Genomic DNA, 20,999 nt, shown 5'->3' with positions numbered 1-20,999 from the left:
TTGAAGTAATGAAGTCATAAAAACTGATCTGTTTCCGTCTAGGCTCTGTTTCTTTTCATTTCCCTTAATAAAAAATTCTTACATCAATTTCCTCATCTATAAAACCAGAAATAATAGTACATACCCAGCCCTATAGTGAACTTGGCATCAGATAAATACACAAAATACTAATAGGATCTGTATCAGTTTCTGATTTTCTACAGACCTCAACTCGCAACTCTGGGTACCATGATTAATTGTGGAGAAAATGCTGAAGTCCTGAATGGTAGCTACTCTTGGACTCAAAGAAAGGACCAAAGCATCAGTGTGCTTCCTGGGCTCTTCATTGCTTAAGGGAAGCTGCAAGCTGCAATGGACTTGCTTATGTTTACAACAGCATAACCACCAATTTGCTGGCACTACTAGACCTCGGGGCTCGTTGAGAAAATTGTATGAGCTGATCAGAGAGCTTTCTCCTTATTCAGACAGGAAACAATAGTGTGAAAAGATGCCTGAGACTGTCTTGTGTGTTTTCTGACTGTGATCATACTAATGAAAGATAACTGAGTTGATCTTGTCGCCTTAGGGCATAAAACTAATATGGGGACACCAGTGACAGTGTAGATAAAATACACAGAAACTGGACTTAGGTGGGACTCTACACAGGCATAACAGTGTAACAGCCTTCCCTGGGGAACTAGCAGCCTTAACCTCCTCACACTACTGTGGAGCAAACCTGGGCCACAATAAATTTTCCTTTTACAGCCAAAGCACAGTGAGCCACTTAATGTTGCCAAACAATTTATTAGTGCTGTTATGGAGACTCACTCTAATGCTCAACAGGATTTCTTCCTACTAACAGAGACTAGCATTAAACAGGGAGAGCGCTGCTATGTATTTGGAAAACAGCTGGTTTGGATACACTGACAAGGTTGTCCATTTTAGTTTTCCACTGTGTCAGAACAAAACAGCAGTATTGGTGACTAAGTACCTTGCATATTTTTGTCTCCAGTGTAGTCTGACTCTTTAGATGAAGACTTGCTTATTTCTTCAAACTTAGGAGATGGTTGAGAACTTCTTCCTCTATTTGAAAAGCATCCAAAAGTCAAGCTGCTTAGTCGCTGACACTCTCCAGGTTTTTGTGTTGAAGTAACAGATTTCTTGCCTGTAGCTTCTGAAGAATAGTAATTCAGAAATCTTGTGTTAATGGGATACACCAAGCTATGCTACTGGTCTCTTCACCCTCCAGAGTAAGGCTGGAATTTAACAGAAAGATAATAATTTAAAAAAAAAAAAAAAAGTAATAAAATTTTCCTGATACCTCTCCATATCAAAACAAACCCAGAGCTACATTTCAAGTTCTTAAAGATTGACTTTTAGTGTAGAAGAAAAAATAACAAACATTTCACAGCAATAAGATATAAAACATGCACATAATACAGAATGAAAACCTAGTGGAAATACCTGATTTTATTCTGTTGTGACAGAAATTAGTCCTATGGATTGGTCTAGGATATGTAATATGGGAAAGACTGTAGAACAACAGTATTAAAATATGTGGCAGCTTTCCCTTCAGATAAAAATACTGAGGATCTGTAAGGGTGCTATGGCAAACATTAAGCTGTAAGGTACCAGGCTTAGAAGGTATATATGAAGGACTTCAAGAGAAGGTGAAAGCATAAAATGAGTAACTGCCTCAAGAATATGAAATCCATCCTTAGGGACAGACATTCTGCCAGACACTGATATGAAACAATGCTGTACATCCCTGTTTATAAAAACTTCTGTGGCAGATCCAGGAACAAAAGGCCTCTAGCCATACCTGCAAACTGTTTACAATAGCACCTCATTATCATAATTTACAGACTCTTACCAGCCTGTAAATAGTAATAGATGCTGCAAATAGTAATAGATTCCTTAATATTTTTTAGCATATAAGTAAATGTGGGCTGGAAACCAGCTACCAAATTCTTACTGTCTCAAAAAGCCGTTGACTAGGTCTCTCAGAGGAGGATGACTCAAGGTAGACAGAATTGCTACTGATCAAAGAATAGCAAAGAAACAACAGTCCAGTTTCCTCATTAAGAGAGGTGCATCTTAATTAAAAACCATCAGATTGTGTATGTATTTTGTAAATATTTATATTTTCATATATTATGTGTACACATACAGACACACATATAGATACATTTCTACATGTCTGTGTATGCACATACATACATGACAGACATTGTGGAGAAACAAGTCCTAGGTAGCAAACTAACAAGATTTTCAGATGATAGTAAGTTGGTCAGGTCTGTGGGAACCTCCAAAGAGACTTAAGAAAGTTGGTGAACAGGCAGCATGGTGGCAAATAAAATGCAACTTTGATGAAGGCAAAATAATGCTCTTTGGAGGGGATACTCCTCTTTCCCATATTTCCCATACTGTAGCTGAATTAAGGTTATGGATCACTGTAGTCAAATGTAGTAATTAAAAAAATCTGATTGGAATTCTGATTCCCAGCTGAAAATTTGCTAGAAAAAGTAGTATTCCTTAAGAGTGCTAGGACTACCTATGTTATAAAGAAGAGAAAGCAAAGATCTGACATAAATCCAGTAAAATCTTACTACTTGCAGAACCTCTTAAATAACAGAGATATTAGTTTCCCCAACAAAAAGCAGTTGTGGTTTGTTTGCATGTCTTTTTAATAAAAACTAAAATTACTGCTTGCCAAATACCTTCGTGTACAGTCACTCTGATGTCAGTTCATACTAACTGATATCTTTGTGATTTCACAGAATGTTTCGATTATGTGGATGCACAAATTGATAGGGAGTAGAAAGAAGTATGCCATATACAGTAAAGTTTTTTAAAGGTTTGTACATTTACCTTGCAGTTTAGATTGTACTGTTTTCATCTCTTTGGTTTGCTTTTGGTTGATCAAGCGAAGGTTCTGATTTTCCACCTCTAACTAAAAGCATAGAAATGTAGTCTCATCCATCGGTGAAACCATTTAAAAAGTCATTACATCACTTAGATTTTTTCTAATAAAATTCTACCTGTCTAAGGACAAAGCTAGTTCAAGTGGTAAGCTCCTATCTGCTGCTTCTCTTAATGCTATTCTATGCATTTGTTTATTCTGAACAATGAAATTCCCTACAACTATTAGTTGTTCAACTTCTTTTAAAATAATTTCCTGAACCAAGCAAACCCTAGACTGCTTTAAAAAGTCCTAATAATTAAGAAAAAAAGAAATCCGCATTGGCATTTTTAATAGAAGCAGAGGGCTAGAACGACAAACTTTTGTGCAACTTGGCAAACCCAAGAGCAAGCAGAGGTGCCACAGTAAAGATTAAAAAGATGGGTACAAAAAAACTTTACACAGAGCAGAAAACCTCCTATAGAAAGATCAAACCAAGCAACCCATTGCTGTATCTCTTTACCAGGAGATAAAATATGTTGGGTCAAACTGCTGCTCTGAATTGGACAAAAAAGAAATTTGAATCTAATTATCCCATATCACATAGAGGGGAGTCAGCAATTACACTTCCTATGAGATGACACTGAACCACTTCTGTGAAACTAGCTTAAGATTCTCCGTATTTCAAACTAAAGAAATAATTTTAGTCATATTTGATTTTGTCCAAACTTTTTCAACATAATTTTAGCTAAACTTAATTGCATTTTTACTAAATTATTAAAAAAAAACCCCAACCCTTGCAGACTAATAGTAAATGTTACTTCTCGTTTCCTACTTAAAAAATAATACTCATTTAATTGTTTTTCAACTGGAGCAAGTGTAATTTCCAATTAACCACAACAGAGCAGGATTTTAACTTTTAGGGGCAACTTGAAATTCTACACAGACAAGGAGGAGAAAGCATGGCTGCACATCAGAACTGGCAGCCCCAGACAGGGAAAAGACATGGTTATCTCACCACAGCAGCGAAACAAGGGAGACAATTGGCCTCTTTTGGGAATAGAGCTGGTGCCCCTGAAACTACTTACGACTAAGAGTACTGTGGGCATTGGAAAACAAAAAAATTATCAAGTCCTTTTTTTCTGCCAGGCACCAGCAGACTTGGTCGGCTTTCTGGGGATTATTCACACTTTAGGCATCTGCTTGAGCAAGCTCAGTTTGCCAGCTCATCTCTCTCAATTACTAGTGATACACACACCTTCCAGAAAGCAATTCTGGGACCTTTCTCCATAAAGAGGAGCCAGATATGCTAGGTGACCAAACTAGACATCAGAATTAAAGTGACATGGATACACCCTCCATGCTGTTGCTTTTGTTTTTCCTCTTTCAAGCAAGTAACTATATAAATAAATTAACTGGGAAGCTTTTTTTAAATATTTTTTTTTTACTATGGCACAAACCCTTTAACAGCCAAGAAGCCTAAGGATATTCAGTCTCACCATTATATTTTCTGTATAAGAATTGTAGCAAGAATTATACCTCATGGAGCTTGACTGTGACCCATTCTTTTATTTTAGCTGCTTTTTCTTCTATGATTTTTGCTTCTTGCAGTCTTACTTGCTTCTGGAAAAAAATTGACATAAACATACTTTTCACTGAGTATTATAGTCTACCTGAGTAGTATCTTCAGACACAAATCCTAAGATTACTTGAAGTAGTTCAGCTTCCTGGGCAATATATGGTGATTTATTAAAAAATGGTGACTAGGCCTTACATAGAGATTGCTGTTCCTCTTTCCTCTAGGAAAAATAAAAGCTCTTCAGAAGAGACAGTGAAGAGGAAGAACATCTTTCCCTTCTTAAAAGTTAGATGTTCTTTCAAAGGAAGCCGGAGCATAATTTGCAAGTGAATAAACCTTATGGAAATTATATGTTTCTAATGGGAACCTCTTTAAACAAACAGCAGAAAATATTCTAATTTTTCTGTCCACTATTGATCTTAATTTGGGTTTTCCTTTTGTATAATTAAGAATAGAATTGATGCTCATCTTTTGTAACACCATTATTTCTAACCTGTTCTTCAAGTTGTTGCTCCAATTTTTGTATTATGTCATTTTTATCTTGTATCAGGATCTCCAAATCTTGACATCTCTTGTACAACCTGGTTTCTGATTCGCTTGTTTGAACATTAGCTGCTTTTAATTTTTCTTCCATGACCTGCACCTATTTGGAAGGTTGAATGTAAGACTAAGAAACAAAACACTCCAAGTTAAAGGTAGTAATTTAATCACAAAATGGACTGTTAGGATTGCCCCACACTTAAGATCTCAGATAACCCTGCAATGTTCTGAAGTCTATTTGAGAAGAAATTCCATAGTTCATTATGTCTCCGTATGCATCTAATACCAATAGGGCTGGGAAAACTGATAGACCTTATACAGATTATGTTAGCATTATTGAGAGGCTTCTAGGTTTGTGACACACGAACAGTTAGAAATGCCAATATGGCAAGAATGCAATTTATGAACAGGGAGCTGTTGTTAGGCTTAATACAATGTTTTATTAAGTGAATAAGTGAACAGTGTAAAAAAAAAAAACAACAACAGAAATTGGGACAGAATCTAGTTGGAGGTCTGTGACTAGTGGAGTCCCTCAAAGGTCAGTACTGGGACCGGTACTACTCAATGTTTTCATCAACGACCTGGATGAGGGAACAGAGTATGCCCTCAGCAAGTTTGCTGGTGACACTAAACTGGGAGGAGTGGCTGACACACCAGAAGGTTGTGCTGCCATTCAGCATGACCTGGAAAGGCTGGAGAGTTGGGTGGGGAGAAACCTGATGAAATTCAACAGGGGCAAGTGTAGAGTCTTGCATCTGGGGAAGAACAACTCCATGTACCAGTACAGGTTGGGGGCTGACCTGCTGGAGAGCAGTGTAGGTGAAAGGGATCTGGGGGTCCTGGTAGACAGGAGGATGACCATGAGCCAGCAATGCGCCCTTGTAGCCAAGAAGGGCAATGGCATCCTGGGGTGCATTAGAAAAGGTGTGGTTAGTAGGTCAAGGGAGGTTCTTCTCCCTCTCTATTCTGCCTTGGTGAGGCCACATCTGGAATATTGTGTCCAGTTCTGGGCCCCTCAGTTCAAGAAGGACAGGGAACTGCTTGAGGAGTCGAGCGCAGAGCCACAAAGATGATTAAGGGAGTGGAACATCTCCCTTATGAGGAAAGGCTGAGGGAGCTGGGTCTCTTTGGCTTGGAGGAGACTGAGGGGCAACCTCATCAATGTTTACAAATATGTTAAGGGGGAGTGTCAGGAGGACAGAGCCAGGCTTTTTTCAGTGACGTCCAGTGATAGACAAGGGGCAATGGGTGCAAACTGGAGCATAGGAGGTTCCACATAAACATCAGAAAAAAAATCTTTACTGTGAGAGTGACAGGGCACTGGAACAGGCTGCCCAGAGAGGTTGTGGAGTCTCCTTCGCTGGAGACATTCAAAACCTGCCTGGACACGTTCCTGTGTGATGTGCTCTGGGTGACCCTGCTCTGGCAGGGGGGCTGGACTAGATGATCTTTCGAGGTCCCTTCCAACCCCTAAGATTCTGTGGTTCTGTGAAATTGTCAGAAACATTCTAAAAAATGACTAAAAGTTCTTGGCTTGTAGTCAGGAACATTTTCTAACTCCAAATTAGTAGTAAATCAATTTTTATTCTTACAATTTTCAGTTTCTATCTAACAGTAAGAGATGACGGACTTCTAGAGAAGATGAGAGACATGTTCATAAAATGTCTGCAGTAGCTATAACTGTCATTTAGAATCAAAAGGCAATGCTGGTTAAATATTTAGCCGTGATCTATTCTTTAGATGATGTAACTTCTATAAGAACAACAAATAACACAAAATAATCCTATTTTCAGACTGTATTGGATAGCCTCCTTTTATTTTCTTACAGATTTTCTAAAATAGGTTACTGTTTCCTTTCCCTTTTATTTCCAGGTGCATCATGTATTAAAGACTCATAATGCCTCACTGAAGCAGCTCTACACGTATCTGTTTTCGATTTCTGCTGTGAGCTTTGACTTTATTGAACTGAACTGGATAGAGAGCAGAGAAAGGTGTTAAATCTCTGATATGCTGTAAAAAGAAACTGTCTTCTCCCTTTTGAGCAATACTTAAGAAAACCAACAATTTTCTGAATTTCCCTGCATTACAGTAACATGCACATAGCTAGTGGAGGTATTTTTCAATGCATATATATACCTGCTGAAAAGCTCTCTCTGCTTGACGATCAGCTTCTACAACTTGCTTCTCGAGCTGCTGCATCTGTAGATACATAAAAACATATAATAAAATGGCCATGCCGTCTCCCTGTCGCCAGAAATACCACAGTGAAACATATTTTCACAGACTGTTTTGAAAAAGGAAAAGACAGGTTGTGGGTAGGAGCACAAAAATAAATAAAGGGATAAACAGCGTGACAGACTGGGAAGATAATTAATCATTGTGACTGGATTAAAACATTGTTAAGATTCTTTTACGGAAAAAAAAAAAAACAACATAACAAAACAACTTTTCTAATTTTCTTCATAGTACAATTTCATGGCTGCTATATGACATCCTGCTTTTTTCCCCCACTACCAACAGTAGAAATTCCTTTGACATTAGCCCTGAAACTTTCCTCATGCAGGCTTATACTCTTAGAAAGGGCTAAGCTCCTTCATGTCCTTCCAAAACCGGCAAAAGTAAAGGGTACTTGGCACATTATACAATTTGGCCTCCAGTTCTTCTGAATTCAACAGATGTAGCTTTTGGGAGGAACTGTGCTGCAAGGCCTGTCCCATACTCCTCCACCCCGTGCACGAAAGGAGGCATGTGGCAGAAGAGACATGGTGGATTCAGGTGCTACAGAGAAAAAAAAGTGAAAAGCCACAGCAGAAATGGATGAAGACGGAGACCAACACATGAGGAGGGAGTACAGGTCCCTGCAGAAACCCTGATCAGTCACATTATAATGAAGTCTAATAAATTACAGGCTCAACCTTTGCCCTGGACCTCGGAAAACCCCTGCATTTTACATGATTTATTTTGAAAGCTTTTCCAACAATGTGGAACAGAAAAGGCCAAAAAGAAACTTTTTCAAAACATTTTGTTATATTTTGGTAAGAGCTCTCTAGTCTGATTTTGGTGAACAATACAATTATGATTTCTTTAAAAAGTAAACTGAGGTTTGAAAATATACTAGAAAGTGGCTAAGGAAATGAATATATTATTTCACAACTTTAGGACCTACCAGTTCTCAGCTAAGACCTCCATTCATGCGAAGGGATGAAACATCAAATACTTAACATACTCAATATTCAGCTTCAGAATTGTTCATAGAAAAGCATATGATACAAATAATGCAAATGAAAATAATTTATTCCTTCTCTACTATACTACTTGGTTGTTAAATAATCAGTTTCATTCTGTCCAGTTTGTATTTGGTTTCTGGCATCTTTCTGTTTCTTTTTCTTTTTTTTTTTTTTTTCCTCTCCCCAAATTATTTTGTCAATCACATTAACAGTTTTGTTTACTTTTAGCACCTCATTCAGGCATGGACACCAAGTCATCATTTTCTATCAATCAAAAACTGAAAGCAGAGAAAATGAGTTTTCACTAACATTTAAAAAAAAGCTGTGACTGACCTTCTAGTACTTTCTCATATGCTATAAAAACCTAAAGTCTACATCATAATACCACAAGACATTGTTGATAGAAGAGCCACAAACATTTCGTAATACTGGTGGTTACGGTCAGGTCCCCAGTGAGTTGTTTTGCAATAACAGTTCTAAGGAAATGATCATCCCAAGTCATTCATGTACAAATAGTCTGGACAGACCTTCATTCTTCCTCTTGGGTCACATGTATTTAATTTTTTTTTAACTTTGAGTTTAATTTTCAGATATTTGAATTCTAAAGTTACTTTCCATCTGTCTTTTTGGTTTTATGTTCAAATAGAAGCTTGGTTTACAAGACTCACTTTAATATATTTTGAGACATATCTTTTTTAGTCAGTTGAGGATTCAGAAATCCAGGTGATTTCTGCATATATGGTTAGCTAACATTCCACTGTAGTAAAAACACTATGCCAAGCCAAGCAGAAGTGTTAATACTCTATAATATTTTGCAAGAAAACTCCTTCCGGTATTTATAATGTGAAATTCTCTGTTGCCGAGTAGCAAGTTGTTCATCAATTTTTACAGGCAAACAATTTGTAAGTGCACATGATTGCCATAGCAGTAATTGGCAATTTATTTATGTCCCATAAGTAAAATCCTGTTCAGCTGTAAGGTCTTACCAGAACCTGGCAGATTTAATAAATGCAAATGTCATCTGAAAATGCTGCTTGCCAGGTCCACATATCTGCCGGTGCAGCTCAACTAGCTCCAATATGGCTTAAACCTGAAAACAACTAGTCTCTCTAGCAGTATCTAATGATCACTGAACCACTGTACAAGCATTAACCAGTAGTGCTGCTCTTCTAAGCAACAGTTTGAGTCCTGGATAACACAGTGCACTACAGACCTAAGTTCCTCCCCTGTTTCTCCTCTGAAACTCTATAGTTCACCTCTGGCTAGGAATATATACTGTTGCACTGGACCAGGAACATAATAATATATTTAAATAGAGTACTGGGGCAAAGAACATGATTTCAATAAAGCTGTTGCTAAGATGAATGTAAAGCTAGGAGCCAAATGAGCTGAGGGAATAATTACCAAGAAAAATAGCATTCAGAGTTTAAAAATGGAAGTATAAGGTTTATTTTTGCTTCTGTAAAAGTTAACTATTTCAAGAAGGCATGCTAAGAAGCTTTGGGTGATCTCACAATACAGATACGTCAGTCAGCTTCCTGGCAACAACTAAAAGAGAGATTTCATTTGGAAAATTTCTAAAAGTTCTTCAGTTTATTTTAGGAGGATCCTGTTAACAAAAAAATTTTTAAAAAGCATCTGTATTATTCAGTAAGAATGGAATACCACGGTTACCAAACATGAGGACTTATTTTACAGTTAAATTGGCCAGGATTTCAATAATTTGATGCTACATAACAATAACAAAATAAGTCTTGATTTTCCCTTTTATTTAGAATATATATAGGTTTGTTTTGAAGTGTTTATTGTAACAGTAACAAAACTTTAAAATTATATAATGTTTTTCCCATTTGCATAAATAACCTCCAACCAATCCACAAAATAGTTTTGCCTAAAAATGAGATTTACATCCATACTCTGACTGCTTTGCTACTCTATAGGTCTGTGAAGTTAAAAGGAAAAAAATACTGCTTTAGGATACTTTGGAGGCTTTCAAACTTGTTGGGCAAAAGATTGGAACTAGTTCCAAGGGAAGGATTTTGTTTCACAAAGGAAACTTAACCTTAAACCTTCTATTTAAGTTAGTAAGAGGTTTCGTAACAAAAATCATAGCATTACTGAGAGCGAGAGAGAGAGGAGAAGTTGAAAATATGTGACTGGGCTAATAGCTAATTGTTTAAAACAACAGTTATACTTTCAACTCCTCAAGAATAAAATTCTCTTTACCAGTGACTATGAAGAAAATTTCACACCATGGATATATAGCGTAAGATCCTCAAATTATTAAAAAAAAAAAAAAGGCAAATGATACCTAAACTTAACCTCACCAAGGAACTGGCATGTAACTGTAGCCATTTTCACATTTGGAGGCAAAGGTCAGTGCATTACAGATGCAGAAGAAAGAACTCTTACCTATGGCTGCAACTTGAATATTTATGAACAGCTCTGACTTTATACAGAAAGTGATATGAAAAACAGAAAAGTCTGTTGATTTAGACCTCTGTCCCACCAGCTTCTTTCTATATAAATCTATGCAAATCACCAGTATCACTGGAAATAAATGGTATATATCAGCTGTTAGGCTAGATGTTTCTTGAATGAACTACAGTGTGTAAAGTATCAATAAAGTTGGCTTCCCAGAACAAACAAGGAGGGCCAGCATGTCACTGATAACATTTTGCATGTTAAGTATATTTAAGCTTCATTTTCTATCATGTTCTGAATGGGGTAACTTGAAATAATGCCCCAGTTCAACAAACCTCCCATGAGGAATATTCTTGTCATGCACATAACGTAACCTGATGTAGTTGAAGATGTCTCTGCTCACTGAGGGAGTCGAACTAGATGAATTGTAGAGGTCGCTTCCAAAACAAACCATGCTGTGATTCTATGGTCTGTGACTGGTTCAGAATTTCCAGAATTCATTAAGGATACAGAGATGTCCTGGCATAATCTATATGGTTTTGGTTCTACAGTCTTAAAATATAAAGAATAAAATGTTTTAGGCCCATGAACAAAAAATACACGCATACTGACAAAAGAACAGTATCAACACTGGTACAGAAGAACGGACTGCCACTTTAACCTGCACTTTCTCCTTCTCTTTTTTGAGTGCAAAAATCCTCTTATTATTTTCAGAAAATGCATTAGTGCACGCTGCATCAATTACCTGAATTATGGAAAATAGTATCTATTGTTAAGAAACAGATTTGTTTTTAAACTTCGCAAGGAAACAACTGCTCTACATCTGACACTCATCAAATTCAGCTATTTTTGTTCAAACAATGAACAATGCCACATGTGAATAAATACTGAATGCTTTGAAGAAACATGGCAGCAATAAAAACAAAGAAGTGCACTGCCTTGGAGGTCTGGACATTGAAGCACAACACACAGTCACTGAGCCTTTTTTACAATAGAAAAGCAAATCACATAGTGATTTTTTTTTCAGAGTTCACCTGGAGGCTTCTTGACTGTATTCAGAAATGTTCAACATACATTTTTGTGTAAGTAAAGACATTTTTGTTTTATTAAAGCATGTACAAACTCAAAAGTCACTGCTCATAAATTTCAAAAGATACTCCACTTGTATTCACATTGTGTATATATACTTTCATTTATATACATATATATGCAGATAATTGTTTCTGTAATGTGAGTTGGAGAGAAATTACAGCACTAAATTGATAATTTTCCTCATATTTGAAATAATTATTTAATAATTTTAAAGGAAATATTTGATTTTAAAAATAAAAATTGTTTGAATTCTTTCCTTTTTGAGATTTGAAAATTAATGTTATTTATGGGAACAAAAACCTAATTTTTTAACCAGGTTAGTTTTCAACATAGTAACTTGACCCACTCATATTTAAAATTTACATTGTAATCAGCGCATAATGCACTGTTTCCTAATTTTAAATATTATAAACAACACAGTTGTATAACACAGACTTTTTGGAAATCTTTCTGAAATAAATACAGGAAAAAATATGACCATTAATGAATGAAAAGCATCACTTCTCTGTAAGCCTTTCCAGGCATGCTGGTAATAGGTCCGAGTTTTCAAAAAGGAAAAAGGAGTTAAGACCTAATGTTTCTGAAGCAGAAATACAGCCTATTAATTAATTGCAGAACTTCCAGTGACTTAAGGATGGTATGTTTAGAGTCTGCTTTTTTCCTTGCATTTCAATTTTTCAATTCTTTCTCATCTGAAAAAAAGGTCCAGACTATCTCTGGTTGAAAAATAGTGTTCCACATAACTGGAAAAGTACTACATCTGTCTCTTTTTAGATTTAATGAACTATCAGTCCTCATACCACACAGGACTTACCAAAAGTGAACAATTCTGGGGATATGGTTGCTTCTATAAGAGGGATAAACACATCTACAACTGTCTCTCAAAGGTGCAAGCAGATATAAACAGGTGATGAATAAACATGGAATAGAAATTACAAGACCCTAATTTCCACATTGACTAAAAAAAGATTTTGGAACTGCCTTCTAATAGAAGCTATAAATGCAGAAGTTCTCACTTTTTATGTGGCACTTGGAAAGTTTTTTAATTATTTGAAGAATATGCCTTCCAACTACATTAGAGCACTGCATGGGATCTAGATTTCCCCTTTTGGTTCTATATTCCTACGTTTAAACCAAATTTTTTCAACAAATCTCTGCATTACCCTATGAAAAGAGCCATCCCTGCTTAAAAGCAAGGCATGTCTGTCAGTGGCTTTGATGACCACCAGTTCTCATGTTTTAAAATATGCTATGCCAAATCTATACATGTATAAAGCCCTGCATAAATTTGTCAATTAAAGCAATGGTAAAACTGTTTTACAAGTATGAATTACTCTTTACAAAAAGGTCTCTCTTCTGATAGTTTAGCTAAGAGTAACACAGTAATATTCCTCCTACTTCTGTAACTAATTTATTTTAAATGTATTTTTTCTATACATCTAAACATCATTCCTTCTGTTTTGACACTGATTTCTACGTATTAAGGACAGTTCTAAATCTTTATCAACTACAACAAGCTTTAAAATAAGATCAATTAAGCCACATAAGGAAAATGCCTAAAGAGCACAGATGTAAAATAAAGACACTGGTATTTCATAGGAAAAATAAACGAGGTAATTTGTGAAGAAGGAATTAGCACGTCTTGGGTAAGATATACTTTGTTCTTTTCTGGATGATTTTTCTATCCCAAAGGCAACACAATATTGAACAAGGCTTACATTTTCTAGAATAGCTTTGCATTTTAAGTAATTAATATAAATCCATTTTGTCTCATAAATCTTGGAAGTGATACTTCAGACCTACCTATATTTATAAAATTAAATATGCCTTCAGTAAAAAATGAAATTGGATACTTTGGCAGAAAAGCTTTTCTCTAGCACTAGATGCAGTCTATAAAATATTTCTCAATGGTGTGGATTTGGAATCATACAGTGGTTTGGGTTGGATGGAACCTTAAAGATTATCTTGTTCCAACCCACCTGCCATGGGCAGGGGCTCCTTCCACTAGACCAGGTTTCTCCAAGTCTCATCCAACCTGTCCTTGAACACTTCCAGGGAGGGAGTCTCCATAACTCCTCTGGGCAACCAGTTCCAGTAAAGTAATGTCCTTCTAAAGTAAATAATGTCTTTCTAATATCTAATCTAAATATACCCTCTTTCAGCTTAAAACTGTTCTCCCTTGACCTATTGCTACATGCCCTTGCTAAAAGTCCCTCCCCAGCTTTCCTGTAGTCCCTTCAGGTACTGGAAGGCTGCTGTGAAGTCTCCCCGGAGCCTTCCCTTCTCCAGGATTAACAACCCTAACTCTCTCAGCCTGTCTTCACAGGAGAGGTGCTCCAGCCCTCTGATCATCTTTGTGGCCCTACTCTGGACTCACTCCCAACAGCTCCGTGTCCTTCTTGTGTTGGGGGGCTCCAAAACTGGACACAGTATTCCAGATGGGGTCTCACAAGAGTGGAGTAGAGGGGGAGAATCACCTCCTTTTGATGCAACTCAGGACACTGTTGGCTTTCAGGGCTGCCAGCGCACATTGCTGGCTCATATGGAGCTTCTCATCAACCAACACCCCCAAGTCCTTCTCTGCAGGACTCCTCTCAATCCATTCTCTGCCCAGCCTGTAATTGTGCTTAGGATTTCCCCGACCCAGATGCAGAACCTTGCACGTGTCCATGTGGAACTTAATGTGGTTTGCATGGGACCACCTCTCAAGCTTGTCAAGGTCCCTCTGGATAGCCTCCCTTCCCTTCAGTATGTTGACAGCACTGCACAGCTTGGTGTCATCAGCAAACTTCCTGAGGGTGCACTCAATCCTACTGTCCATGTGGCTGACAAAGATGTTAAACAGTGCTGGTCCTAATACCAGCCCCTAAGGAACACCACTCAACACTGACCTCCACTTGGACATTGAGCTGTTGACTGCCACTCTTTTAGTCATCACAATGAAGAACTGCTTTCTGAACCCAATCTTTGTTTTGTCATAGATCTCCCCAAAAGGGCTAATGCAAAAAGCTAAGTCTTAATGGGGCTCAAATGTTCCTAAGCCTACTCACAGATCATGGTGAATTGTCTTTACTATTTTACTGATTCACAGTATATGGAATTTTACTGCTTGTTATTATTTCCTACATGAAAAAAACAACAACTGAGGTGAAAGAATTAGTTATCTGGCTTAAATCCCAAAAGCTCCAGCCATATTTTCCCTTCAAATCCCACCTGAATGCCCACCTAGTTTATGACTACTGCAAAACTCAGCTTAGTGCTCACAATCTGGCAGCTCACAAGCTGCCACTTTTCAGTGCACTCCTGTTTTATCTTCTCCCATCTACCTGTTAAAAGGTAAAAGGGTACAATTCTTCTCATGAAAAAAGCAGGGTCAACTATTCTTCTGAAAATTTGCCATCTATATAACTTCTCCTCTTCATTTTATCTCTCTTGAGAGTGCTCACCACAGGGATTATTTATTTTCTCTGCCTCAGCTGTGGTCAGAAATATGGAGTGTAAAAGTAATTTGGGTCTTTAACCCCAACTTTATATATGTATGTAGGTGTCTACACAGATGCTACTCCTGCTTCTTCTGAACTGGCTAGTCTTGATGTGCAGAATCACAGTCTGGCCACTTCCAACTACAGCAATGTCTGGCACCGCTCTTCTAGTTAAGCAAAATGCACTTCTTAATTTCAAGTCTCTCTTTAACTCTTCTTTTTAGCTCTTCAGCTCATTCATATGAACTATGTTTAGCACAAAAGCCTTTCCTTGGAACAAAATGAAACCTACAAAAATTATCAGTCTCCATCTGCTCAGTTTCCAAAATGATAAGGCTCAAAATTTGTATCAGTCTCCATGACATGAGACCATTTTTACCTCCGAGTTATATTTTACTTCTTCCAAGTTCTTTTCAATATTTAAATATGATTTTAATAATAATTTTTTAGCTCAAAAGGTTTTCCTAGTGCTTGCTAGGTGTGTGAAAAGCACATATGAAAAAGCAATCTTTCCCCTTTCAGTTGAGTTCATTGTAGCAAAATTAATGATTTCTTCTGGAATTTATATAAATTAAAAATATGGAACAGAAAAATCCAGAGAAGGAGCTCTTCCAGAATTAGTAGTCTAGGACAGCTGCCAGCAAATATAGAGACTTCAAAAGTTAAATTCAGCAGTGGGATTTGGGGAGGCAGCATAGTGAAGGTCAAATGAGCAGCATGTAATGTTGGCTGAATAATTGTGTTTTTCCCAACGTCAGTCACAGGACTTTCTTAAGCGTGGTGAAATAGTAGAAGCATTCACTCTTTCTGTCTTCTTTTCCAGCTTACATCTTGTCTTGATAGTTAAGTTGCAGAGACACAATCAAATAGAAATTATGTAGATGGCCACTCTATCACAAACAGACATCATTATAACATTCAAAATCTTGAAAGAAGTGAAGATACCGTTTAGCAAGATGGAAGAATGTACCAAAGCACTTTAGCAGGCAAGGAAAAATAAGTATCACATAGTGCTTAAAATGAAAATAGTAATCTATCAACCACTTGGTTGTTAATCTGTATTAAAAGGCAGCTGCCTGTTTTGTTTTGCTTTGATGATTGTACTGCAGTTGTGGAAATTCTGCCACTTCTGTCTTGCTGAACTATGACTTCTGTTTAGAGCCAAATGAACATCTGAAATAGGAGGTTTTTTTCCCATGGCACTAACTGAGATGTGAGGAATTAAAAAGCAAAAGTACCACTGAATGCCAAACTGTAAAAAATGGAAAACTTGACTGAAACTGAATTTATTCATGAAATACAAGTGCATAGGACACCTAGGAAACACAGACAATAAAGGCATAAGCGATTCCAGAAATACATGTAAGACAACATAATGCAGTTTGAAGACATGACAACAGATATTTAAAGACTGAGGGGATGAAAATTAACTGCATAATTTGTAAATTTAAAAAGAAATCCCTCCATGAAAAATGGAGGAAAAACATCTTGTAGCTCCTACAAGTAAAATGCTAAACAAATACTAGATCAGCTAAGGATCTGCACAGGTGTCTGCCCACTATCACAACTTCCACAGCTTCCATCAACTTCCTTATCTCCGATGGGCTGGAATAGTGTGGATGCCCTCATCTCAATACCAGCAGAGGGAAGATACTCATCCTCTAGCCTCTCCACAAGGGCTGTGGAGAGTGTGTGCCATTACTCAGACTGGCCTCTACAAGAGCAGCTAATTTATTGCTTCCTGAGTTCTCTTATTTTCTTTTATTTTTCTTTTTTTTTTTTTTCCATCCTCACCCTGTGAAGTTTAGAATAGTTGTTCACTGTTATAAAAAAGCATGGCATATATTTTTAGACAAGGAATAAAAAAAGAGTCATAAGAAGAAAGGTATAGGTATTAAAAAGGGCCTAAAGATTCTAACCAGATAAACTGTTAAATTTTATCCTCCTTTAACTCTTCTTGCTTTCTCCTATTTGTATCTTCCTAATTGCATCTGAAGCTTTTTAAGTGCAACTGAAATACTGAAAAATAATTTTAATTCTCATAACTTTGGTACTACGTTATTTTGCTCCTTTTTACTTTACCCTTCATAATCCTTTGAATGCAACTGGAAATACTTGTACTTTTTTACAGTCTTCATATTGGCAATCACTGCACAAGTCAAATGTGTTATGGACTTTTCCTCTGAAAACTTTCATTTTGACATTGTAATGCCACAGATAACAAAATATGCTGCATCTGCTTCATTTGAAATGTGAAATAACATTCCATAAGTACGCTTGCAAAATGAATACAAATACAGTGGGACATGGATTTAGTTGTTGGTTTGTAAGATGAAGTCAGGAATGTGTTATGCTTTGGAATATACTGGACATAGAATCTGGACTAAAAATCACCTATAATTCAATGTTAATATTCTGTACAAAAAAAATAAATATTACTGCTTTTGTTACATACACACTCGTTTGCCAGCTGAGCATGTATACAGAGAATATCCAAATGGAAGGTTAAAAGAAAACAAATCAATACATACATGAAAACATTTCTCTCTCTTAATCATTTATATTTGTTGAAAACAAGTCAAAGCATAAAATAATGACCCTCAGCACTGAAGGAAACAAAGTTGGGAGACATTCATGTCAATGTTGAGTATTATTGGACAGCCCATAATGCAACTTTGGGAAAGTGCCATATTCAATCCTTAGGGGGTCTGATGAAAAAGAAATTCAGTGAAGGCTGCCCAAGAGGAAACTTTACACAGCTATGTAGTCCTTCCACTAAAATGATTTTTTAGTGTTAGGAAAAACATTAACTTTATACCTGATGTTGCTCACATATTTTAGGTGAAAACTGTACTTACTATGAAAAGAATGAGGGTCACCAACATTTCCTATGTCATAAAAAGCTAGACAGGAACTGAACTTGCCACAGAATACTGTAATATTTTACTCAAGGAAGGTTTTTTTTAGTAAACTCTTTGTATGCATAAGAATCAAGCTGCATTGAAATAAATGCTTCTACTTAAAACTTGGTTCCACAGCCATCCTAAATTTGGCGTACTAGGGATAGTTTCTACATCATTCCTTAAATTCCTGTAAAGACCTCTCCCACTTACAGCAGCAGCTTCTGCTTAAAACTCCAACAAGGTCTCTTTCTTTGCATGTTAGATTTATAAATATAGACTCTTTACTTGGCAAAAGGAAAACAAAATACTCAAACAAATCAACAACAGCAAATTCATTTTCTGAAAACATGGTCTATTCCTTTGCTCCTCTCCCTTCATCTCCCCAAAGTCACTACAACATTAAAGTGCTAGTAGCATTACTTCTGAAATGCACTTACAATGCAAATTTCTCAGACTCCTCAACCACTGAGGTTCAAGGATGAGTATTTGCTGGACTTACAAAACCTAGTACTTTGTTTTAGCTTTATTTTTTTTTATTAGAACACATCTATTACAAGAACATACGGAAGACTTCCATGTTGATTTTTCATTTATTTGAAGGGCACGATAAAATAAACTAACTTTGCAAAGGTATGTGATTTCCAGTATATAAATCTCTCAATTAATCTGCGGTCTGAATGTATTTAGAGAAGCACATAGGTCACAAATATTGGAAAAGGATAAGAGTGAAGCAAAACCTTATTGAAAACAGGTTTTAGACTAAGTTACAGAAAAATCTAAGGGGAAAAAAACAATGGCAGTTTCTGACAAGTCATACACACAGTGTAATGGGATGTAAACTCCTTTTCCTGCTTCACTGTCTTGAAGAGATACCTTTCAAATACAAGCAGAGGAGGAAGACAGGGCAATTACCACCACTTCACTTATCTTACCTTCCTGTCAAGACCACCTGTTTTGTTATAGTATCACTGTCTCTCTGTTTTCTACAACAATTACATAGCTTAATACCCATGAGAGTTTTATGTCTGTCATGCTATGGTACTGTGATTTCTGTTGCTATTTTGAAGTAGAATGCTGTCTGGTGCTATTATTCAATGTTTTAGCACACATTTCAGAGCACAGAGATGATTGTAAACAAAACCACAAATAAAGGCCTGTGCTAATCAAAGAAAGAGTGAGAAATATTTGTGCGCTTTGTGAATTTGTTTCATTCTATAACAGGTAATAAATCTACAAAGTACCTCCCGTATTCCCCTTTCATTATTAGTATCAGGATGCCCACCAAGTATTGGCTGATCAGGTCTTCGTTATTCATTTTGCTAATTCCCAAACATATTTTTGAGTAACAATGCCATGCAGTCTCATCTCAAACTAGCGCAAATGTATCTTTCCCTTTACTGAGAATTGTTTGTATAGTTTGGAATTTAAAAAAAAAATATGTGAGAAATAACCACTGGATTGTTACAAATAAAACCAACATACCAATAAATGTATCTAAGACTTTAGTGCCCATTTTGAAAATTGTTGGGTTTGAATTGTGCAAGATTGATAAATCTGCAGATGAATGTGGTCTGGTTTTCTTGCACTCTGACCAGTCTTTGATGTGTGTCCCAACTGAATTCCAGTTTTTGAATGAGAGATTCATATTAAAAAATCAAAGTGAAAAAGTGAGAAGGATCGCTTTTCATGAAGTCTGCTAATGCTCTGTTCTGCAGAGTAATATACCCAGTTATCCCAACTGAATAACTGTTGAACCCATGGTCTTCAATGGTAAATATTTCTCCCATTTTTACCTCCTGTAAACACTTCTATAATTTCTGAGGAAGCTAAGGCAAACTAAAACAAGAGGGAAGTAACATGACAAGTTCTTAGGATTTTTTCATCTATTTTGCAGTCATTTTTCTCACAGATGAGAGAGAATAAGTAATTTGCCTTTGAATGCTTTGTTTCAGATACAGTGCTGAAGAGTTGTGATTTTATCCCTCTTCTTTTGTTGTTTTTTTTTAATTCTTACTTTTGAAACTACACGATTATGCATGCATTTCTATTAATTTAAGAGGGCATTTCTAGCAGTTAAGAGCCTGTAAATGCAATGTGTAAGGGGAAAAAATAAAAAGAGAAAGAGAAAGCATTCAAACTTCTAAAATCAAGACAGTTTTGTGAAGTGCTGTTGGTGAGTCTTAACTGTAATAATCATCAGCTGCATAAAACACAGTAGTTATGGCTGCTGGAGAGTCCCTAGAAAAGTCATGTCCAGTGTTTAGCCACTTGACTTCCATCCCAAACAGTTGTGATCCAAATGGTGTAAAAAGACAGAAGAGACATGTGACATCTATCAGCCCCAACTGTGTATGCATCCAATAGTCTGCTATAGCAGACAGCACTCTTTGATGGATGTTCTCCTCCAAGACTGATGATAGTGAGTTACTACCTCATCTCTGGGCTTTGCTAACTGCAATGAAGGAGACAAGTAGTCTTCCCTTTTTGAAAAACTTTAAAATGAAATGGAAAAGGATGGCATTTGTTCAGCTGGTCACACTTTCAAATCCCAGTATTATGAAATACGCATGACCAAGTCTTTTGTTAATCAGGATAACAGAAGCTTTCTGAGTAGAAGGACTTATAAGAAGGTCCTTATAAAATTTAGTGACTGGTCAATGAAGTAAGAAATGGTGCATTACATAGAGATCTAAAGGACTTTGAGAAAAATAATGAAATTCAGATAGTTATCTCTGTGAAAACATACTTGATAGTTAATTCAGCTGTCAAAGGAAACTAAATGTTAAGCATTACTAGGAAAGGAATGGAGCATGTAACAGCATACATCACCCACCGTTCTTTGTAAATACAAAAATACATGTAGAGTGATTT

At 36.6% G+C, this 20,999-nt stretch overlaps 1 protein-coding gene across 3 annotated transcripts in view; it reads right to left on the bottom strand.

Annotated features, from left to right (window-relative positions):
* The window catches only part of PLEKHH2 (pleckstrin homology, MyTH4 and FERM domain containing H2), a 55,741-nt gene that overhangs the window by 29,583 nt on the left and 5,159 nt on the right, over window positions 1-20,999 (bottom strand). Inside the window, exons 3-7 of one of the 3 annotated variants that reach the window (XM_051615089.1) lie at window positions 7,137-7,199; window positions 4,954-5,103; window positions 4,421-4,504; window positions 2,851-2,932; window positions 971-1,153 (exon numbers count right to left, since the gene is read on the bottom strand). In XM_051615089.1, coding sequence (XP_051471049.1) covers window positions 971-1,153; window positions 2,851-2,932; window positions 4,421-4,504; window positions 4,954-5,103; window positions 7,137-7,199 — 562 coding nt within the window. Of the gene's footprint in view, window positions 1-970; window positions 1,154-2,850; window positions 2,933-4,420; window positions 4,505-4,953; window positions 5,104-7,136; window positions 7,200-20,999 lie in introns of those variants that run through there. The other 2 variants (XM_051615090.1, XM_051615091.1) reach the window with 2 other exon arrangements.

This window comes from Apus apus, chromosome 3 (genome assembly GCF_020740795.1).
Source record: "Apus apus isolate bApuApu2 chromosome 3, bApuApu2.pri.cur, whole genome shotgun sequence".
NCBI classification, from domain to species: domain Eukaryota; kingdom Metazoa; phylum Chordata; class Aves; order Apodiformes; family Apodidae; genus Apus; species Apus apus.
The sequence above is the reverse complement of the archived record's forward strand: the minus strand, read 5'-3'. Positions and strand labels throughout refer to the sequence as shown.